The sequence below is a fragment of the Hipposideros armiger genome, unplaced genomic scaffold (assembly GCF_001890085.2).
Source record: "Hipposideros armiger isolate ML-2016 unplaced genomic scaffold, ASM189008v1 scaffold_91, whole genome shotgun sequence".
Classification (NCBI taxonomy): Eukaryota; Metazoa; Chordata; class Mammalia; order Chiroptera; family Hipposideridae; genus Hipposideros; species Hipposideros armiger.
The window spans coordinates 4076351-4084457 of NW_017731441.1; the positions used below are offsets into that span (position 1 = coordinate 4076351).

At 38.9% G+C, this 8107-nt stretch overlaps 2 protein-coding genes across 2 annotated transcripts in view; both read left to right on the forward strand.

Annotated features, from left to right (window-relative positions):
* LOC109383918 (cell division cycle protein 16 homolog) overlaps positions 1-1978 on the forward strand; it is a 33033-nt gene extending 31055 nt beyond the window's left edge. Inside the window, exons 9-10 of the mRNA XM_019644760.1 lie at positions 111-236; positions 1286-1978. Of these exons, the coding sequence (XP_019500305.1) occupies positions 111-236; positions 1286-1442 (283 nt within the window). The 3' untranslated portion in view covers positions 1443-1978. The remainder of the gene's footprint in view (positions 1-110; positions 237-1285) is intronic.
* Positions 1979-2903: 925 nt separating this feature from the next.
* On the forward strand, positions 2904-5889 carry UPF3A (UPF3A regulator of nonsense mediated mRNA decay). Its single transcript, XM_019644761.1, has 4 exons — positions 2904-2918; positions 3103-3193; positions 5386-5441; positions 5532-5889. Exons 1-4 carry the CDS (start codon positions 2904-2906, stop codon positions 5697-5699), a joined length of 330 nt encoding a protein of 109 aa, XP_019500306.1. The 3' UTR covers positions 5700-5889.
* Positions 5890-8107: the final 2218 nt, after the last annotated feature.

Below are 8107 nucleotides of genomic sequence, written 5' to 3' on the forward strand. Positions count from 1 at the left end.
TAATATGTTGATAGCTCATTTATTTAATTGAATGTTCTTGAAGCCGTCAGCTTACATAAAATTAACTTAAGAATACATATTATATTATTGAATGAAATCTCTTCTTTTAGTAAAGCTACAACGCTTGAGAAGACCTATGGGCCTGCGTGGATAGCATATGGGCATTCGTTTGCAGTTGAGAGTGAACATGACCAAGCAATGGCTGCTTACTTCACAGCAGCACAGCTGATGAAAGGGTATGGCAGAGCAAGTTTCTGGTTTTTAGGCTAATGTGGAGCCAGGGGAAGGGAGCAGGAAATAGGACAAGTTAAAACATCCCAAAGTTTGCTGTTCTTAGTGAGACTCAGCTATTTTTCTAGAATAAACACTCCTCAGATTGTTATAAGCCTTTGGTTAACTTCCAAAGTTCTGAAAAGGTTTATTTTGACAATTTTTGGCAGCGTTCTTGTTGTTTTAATGGAGGAATGGATTTTTGGAGGTCCTTACTCTGCCATTTCGAAAGTACTTCCTCCAGGTAAATACTTTTAGAGGGTTCTTTGTGACCCTTCTGTAGAAGATAGAATCTTGAATCATGATTCTAGATTAGAACCAAAGCACATACCAACCAGTCAAATCAGTATTTATTGACGTCCTTAGAGCCATCTTCAAAGAAAGATTATCTTATTGTGTTTGCTTTCCTATAACCACTGGTTTGACAGTGTGAGCAGATGAAAATGTAAAAACTGATTAGTCCTTTTTGCCTAGGACTGTCTCAGAGGGTATGAAAATGGAGTATACATGACATGATTCGGAACCCTGGTGTAGAACTGATAATAACCCATAATGGGAATCCACACGAGGGAGAGCCGTTAGCTTAGAAAGTCAGAAGCAGCTTCATAAAGGGAGGTGGAAGTTGAACACAATCATGAAGGATAAATGATGCTGAATGAATAAAGAAGGAGGAGGAAGCCAGTCTAGGCCGGGGGCATGACGTTAGTCTAATGGAGGCGGACAGGCAGCGCAGAGCTGCCCTTGCACTTCAGAGGAGTTGTATTTTGGTTTTACTGTAATAAAAAATAAAGGTAAATGGGCTGCTGATAGATTTTAGAAGTGGCAGCTGATTTGTTAAAAGCCCATTTGACATTCATTAAATATCAATCAGCAAGTGAAGTGTCAGAACAGAAGTAAACGCTCTGTTTTTGACTATGTTTAAATTATTTTACAGGCAGAGTTTGAAGTTGATAGATTGATTTCTGCTGAATTATAGTCTTTGGTGTTGCATATGTAAAATCTTTCAATATTTCAGGTGTCATTTGCCAATGCTCTATATTGGATTAGAATATGGATTGACCAATAACTCGAAATTGGCTGAAAGATTCTTTGGCCAAGCTCTAAGCATTGCGCCAGAAGATCCTTTTGTTATGCACGAGGTTGGTGTGGTTGCATTTCAAAATGGAGAGTAAGTACTAAAAGGCCAAAAGCCCTCTGTTTCCTTTTTGTAACTAGAATAAAACCGCAACTACTAGAGTAGTAGTTTAACTGATCAAAATGACTAGTCAGTAGATTTTTATTTTTAAATGTGTTTTCTCTTAAGAGAAGAAGGTGGACAGTTAAAATAGAAAGTGTTATGTTGGATTTCTTTAAAAATACTAAATCCCGGGTTTTGGTCCCCTTTGATGTGGGTTCTCACAAGCTCTCACTTTCCAGGACTGGACAGTTGTTGCCAACTCTGTCCAAAGTCACTGAACCCCACAGGGTGGCCTGGAGGCACTGCATAACCCTCAGTCATCTATCTATCTCTAGGAGCTGGATTCACACATTTGAGAAAGATTTTCCACATTTTGAAACAAAAATGTTTTCTGTTTAGTTAGTTACCAGGTAATCCGAAAATTAAACTAATCAGAATGACCCAATCTGCGTTTCCTGGTAAACTGAGGTGTTACTAAAGCCTTGGATATTTATAGAATAAGTAATTCAGTGTCATACTCAAACAGAAAAATATCTGTAGGCCCTCTGCACTAAATTATACATAAATTTAAAAACAGTAAATTATACTACTATAGNAGGCTTGGTAGAAATGTAGAATATTTCTTAGTTTTGAGAAAAGGATGGTAAGATGGCAGCTTGGGAAAACATTTTGAGCGTCTGTTGATGGAGATCACCTGAGTAATCAGTTAGTTTCAAAGCTATGATGAATGAGCAGTAGAGAAGACATCTGAGTGCTCTGTGCCTGGCTGCATCAGGGAAAGAGCATTATATCTCAGAGTTGAAGTCAGTCATCTTTGCAAGGAGCAGTCACAGAAATCAGATGCTTGGTTTAAGTAGGAGGTCATCTTGCTGCTATTCAAAAAACTAACAAGCCTCCCGAGCAAGCCAAGCACACAAGTGGATAAACCCAGCCAGATCATACAATCTGGTTTGAATCAGGCCTTCAACCCTACACCTGCAAGTGGCGTATTTTAGAAATGGTTATCTCCTAGGAGCAGCCCCCCAAAACTCAAGAGTAGACACGAAACACCTTTTTCTGTCATCAGACACTTTGACTGTAGCTCCCAAACGTCTCCTTTCCTGTGTGCCTCCGCTCGGTGCCAGGCCTCCCCTCAAGGCCCAGTGCTCCGTCCTCCGTCTATGTCCTGCTCACCCATGAAGAATTGTAGAATAGAAGATTACACTGTTTATAATTTATCTTATTTGTCACTCTCCCACTACATAAACTCTCTCTTCATATTGTCTCCCCATCAGAACTGTATTTTTGTCTTTGTAGTCTCCTAGCACATAGTACATTGCTTGGACAAGCTTAGGTATTTAGTAAATGTTTGTTGAGTAAATTAACAAGAAAGGTTAACATTATTGAAATATTCTTCATTAGCCTAATAATGAAGTTTTTATTTTATAATAGCTGGCATTATAATGGTCGGCACGTGATGGGCAAGATGCAGGCAGGTGGGCACACCAGGTTGGGCTGGTGGGTAAGAAGTTTAGATTTTATTTATGGGACACTGAGAAACCATTCAGTGACAAGGTCTGATTTATTTTCCCTGTCATTCCAATTGCTCCATACCTGATGGATTGTGGATACTGAGAGGAAAACCTGGGCCTCTGGCTAGGAGGCTGTGGCTGTAGGCCAGGGAAGGCTGCTTGAATGAGAACACAGAGTCAGCATGTATTCTGGAGGCAGAGCTGACAGGACTGAATGATGCATTGGATGTGGGCGGTAAGGACACAGAAAGATTCAAGGCCTCCAGGAGTTTGACTTGAGGAGATCAGTGGGTTATGGCATCATTACTGATATGGGGAAGACATGGGGAGAAACAGTATTGTGGGCAAATGGAGTTTCCACTGTCAAACATGTTAAATTTAAGAAGAGGTAAAAGAAGAAGCAAATTATAAATTATATACAGAACTTGCCTTCCTCCCCTTTCCCATTTTGTTCACACTTTGTTTTAAATGCCCTCATACAGGATAGCTCAGGAGAGTGGCAGGATCTTTCACTTTGGGCAGTTTTGAGACATCCCCTTGGTGGTCAGAAACACGTCTTCCAGCAGATTCCAGCTGTCCTCCTGCAGAGGAGAGACAAGTCCGGGCTACTTCCATTGTTAGCGCCTGATGTACAGTAGATGCATCTTAATTGTCTACCGAATGAAATAAATGTAACTTATTATCCACTAGCCCCGGACGAGGCTACAGAGCTTTGTTTCTGTGATTCCTGTTTCTGCCCGTTTAGATTTGCTTAATCAGGCAACTCATGGCAAATCGCTTCTTACTTTTCTTAGATTTTGGCCTTCAATGGATTCTTATGATCAAGAGTAATCAAGCAGGGTTAAATGGAAATATTAATTCACTCTGAAGTTACAGGTTAGTGCAGTGGCATATCAGGGTCTTTAGAGCAGACAGACCTGGGCTCTCATCCCAGCTCTAAGTCCTATCAATTATGTGGCCTCATCCTGAGCCTCAGTTTCCCTGTTTCCTCTTGCGTTGTTTTGATAGTGCTTAGTGTGCAGCGGCTATCTGTAAGTGATAACAGTTACACTGTTGCTTAAATTAGTATTACATCATACGGTCATGTGTCCTGTATTTAATAAATATACACTTTTCCGGTTTGTAAAGCTCTTTCTTATACAAGGTCTCATTTTCCCTTCACATCGATATTTTTTGGGTAACATGGCAAGTGTTTTTTTGGGAGAAGAGGGAAGGCAGCTGGGGTTTGGTGTCAACCCCTTTACCCACCAAGTTAGGTCCCGCCTTTCCTTCGCAGAATTTCCATGGTGCAAAGCAGAGTTCTCACTAATTTGGGGTGACTTGCCCGTTACAAAGGGCCTCATCTGTGCTAATCCTAAGCCAGAGTTCATGGTTAACAAGTCACCCAGGAAGGGAGCAGGCTTTTCTTGGCCACCGTACCTGTGATGAAACCTGGGCATCTGCACTGTGTCCGCTCTTCACCATAGCCGGGAACCTGGAGCAAGAGCTTGCGTGGCAGATGCCACTTGATACGTGACGTGGAGGTGCTCAGGAGTCCTCAATTCCCAGTTAGGAACCCCTGGCAAGGGGCTGTCTTTTGTTTCTGATTCATTCCTTATCCTCAGAATTCCAGAAGTGACATGTGGGTCTTCAAGTGCATCCTGGGATTCTTCCTTCCTCTATTTAATCTGAGGTCTCAGATCCAAACCACCTTTCTCTTTCAACCTACTAGTATGTCCTCAACCACTGCCATGGGCAACACATACCTCTCAGAGCTGGTCCCTCAGGGAGGCAGCACCTAGTGGCATCCCACACCTTTGGGCACCCCACATCCTGGTCGGGTCAGATGGGTTGGACAGGTCAGTGGCATGAAAACTGAGGACCCAGTTAGAGATTGTGGAAACCTTCATTTCTGAGTAGTTGGTGCTTTTTAGATCAACAGTGCCACATGGAATCATTTTCTAAACTTTTACACCTGGTTATTCTGATTTATGGAGTGTATATTGTAAGAAATTACATTGCTCAAAACCATTGTCTGGAGAGCAGAAAAGGAAAAAAATTACAGAATATGTGTTGAATGAATGTGAATATATAAAATATGTAATGATTTAAAATATGTGCAAAAATATGAAGATATTCATAACATTTGGGAAGTTTAATGCGTTGTACTCATTTTTGCTTTTATACCATCTTTGTGAGAAATATATGACTCGCTTAAGAATCAGAAATTAAATGCCTACAATGTGTAAAATTGTCAGTACCTCTAAATTACTTGACTTGATAGTGATAGAATAAGACCCACCCACATACAATGTATGCTCATGTAAAGGTAAAATGATAATGTTATTCCCTTAATTATTTTAAAGATTACATTGAAAACAAGTATTTAAAATAAAGGAAAAATCTTATTTTTAAGTTAAATACTCCCTTATAATTTTTGTGTTTTAGCTAGAAGAACCACACCTCTTTTGGAATACATTAAAAATAGAAAGTTAGAAAAGCAGGTAGGTCTGGCCTTTTTCCTCTTGAATATCCTTCCTGTTTCTGCCACATCCATGCAGACAATTCATACACATACTTTTCTACCTATTTAGAGAATTCGCGAGGAGAAGCGAGAAGAGCGAAGGAGGAGGGAGTTAGAAAAGAAACGTTTACGGGAAGAAGAAAAAAGAAAGAGAAGGGAAGAAGAAAAATGTAAGAGAAAAGAAGCAGACAAACAAAAGAAAACTGCTGAGAAAGAAGTAAGGATTAAGGTAATTTAGAGTGACCTTACAGTGTCAGGACTGAATTGAATTGTAGGACACCAGCCTGTACTGGAGAGCTGGTTGAAAGAGACACCACACACTTGGTTTCAGCAGTATTATGAGTAAAAACAGTTCATAGGTGCATGAATTATCTGTTGGATGGATAAATGGAGACACATACTATTGCACTTCCCTATGGTTTGCCTTTATTATAAGCATATGTTACTTTTATAATTTTTAAAAAAGATCGATAGTTATCTGAAATGAAATGTTTTAATTCACAGATGCCACATAGGCAAGAATAAGAACATATATATTGGTAACATAATGCATACCGTTGATGAGAAGCAACTTTTCATCTTTTGCCTTCCATTATACAGAGGGTACCAAAAAAATCCATACGCATTTTAAGAAAGGAAAAAACTATTAAAATTGTATTACTCAATATATACCAATAACAAAAGATGAATACAAGTCTCGTGTACACATTTTTTTTGCACCCCCGGTATGTGTTCCTTAAATGAACTCACTAGGCCAAATGTACCTGTTTATAATTTTGCTTTACTGAAATTTAAAATGTTTACTTTTGTAAGTGAGAACAAAATTCTCAGAAGTAGAGATTCTGCTTATGTTCTACAAACTGACCCTACCTGTGGTACTTAAATTTCAAAGAGTAAGCAATATGGGGAACTGGGAGGAAGGGCCAAATAGAAGACGCGCCAAATTAAATGCATCATAGCAACCTGCTAAGTTTGTTTCAAGAAAGAGAATAATAAGTGTTTTTAAAATTCTAAAACTGTTCCAAAATTTATCAATATAAAGCAGCCTTTTAAAAATTGGCTTTTTTCCTTATTACGAAAGTAATACTTGCTCATTAAAAAAACAAAACACTAGAGGGCCGGCCGAGTGGCGCGATGAAGAACTGGCTTGGGACGCCAGAGAGCCCTGGTTCGGATCCCACATATGAGGGCCAGTGACACTGCCCTCTACAGCTAAGATGCTGAACAACAGCTCAACCTGGAGCTGGGCTGCCGNAGTTTTTCATATAAATGAGCTTTCTGGATAAGTGAAGTTTACTTTTTTATGTCCCCAAACTAAATTATTTTACCCATATTGGATAAAAATTTTCTAAAATGTATTATTCACTTATATTAAACAAAGTAAGCTTTATAATTATACCATTTCTGTATGGTTTCATGGGGGAGGGGATTGTAATAAAGAATAAGTTTTTGATCCTGTTGAATAGCATTCCCTGCTGAAATAGTGATATTTATCTCTACTCTCAATACTTCAAATTCTGTGTACTTTTTGGGTTCTGCTTTTGATATATTTTTTTTCTCTTTCCTCCTTTCTTGTCAGACTGTCAACAGTTGTATTCACTGCTATCAAATCTGTACACTCTTAATAGCATATTATTTTCTATACACCCCTCTCCAACCAAACACTTCCCACTCCCACTACTAATAAGTGTTTCCTTCCCCTTCACTGAGGGGTCACAATCTAGAAAAGATGGTTAAAAGAGTGACTAGGCTGAGGCCAAGAGATTTTTCCTGTGAGTGAAAGCAAGTTTAATGCTTGAGCTATTTGACATTTGTGTTGAAGACCCACCTTTTCAGTAATTTATTCAAGTGCCTTTTTTCTTGTTAAAAATTGTGTTATGTATAATACATGTAACAGAAATTTACCATCTTATATTTATAACCGTACAGCTCAGTAGTGTTAAGTATATACATTGTTGTGCAACCAATCTCCAGAACTCTTTTTTTCCTGCAAAACTGAAACTGTACTCATTACACAACAGCTCCCCGTTTCTCCCTCTCTCCAGCCCCTGGCAACCGCCTTTCTACTTTCTGTTTCTATGAATTTGACTACTCTAGGTAGACCTAATGGAAGTGTTATCATACAGTATGTGTCTTTTTGTGAGTGGCTTATTTCACTGAACCTAAAGTCCTCGAGGTTCATCATTATTGTAGCATGTGTCTTCCAGAGAAATGAGACTTACAATATCTTAGTCACCTGGTCATTCCTTATAAGACCAAAAGTAATTATTCAGTGGGTTTAGTACTGAGGTAGACTGTTTCATTTGTTGGTAAGCATATAGCATCTTGTCTTGGTGGATATTACTGTGTGTATATTCCACTTGCCACGCCCATCCTCCCCCCCCACACACATAACTACAAAATGAATTTCCAGTGACTTTCATTCTAAACTTTTTTATTTGAAGCAATCCTTACCTGAATGTAATGCATACCTTTGAAGCCCCCTCTTTTAGCCAAGTATGTCTTCAAAGTAATTTCTTTGATCTCATATAACGGATCAATAAATTAATCTTTAAAATTTAAACACTTTAAATGTGACTAAGAAACCTATGTATAGGTATTCTATGATAAACTCTTTGGATGAGAGAGATCAGGTTTATTGAAGTA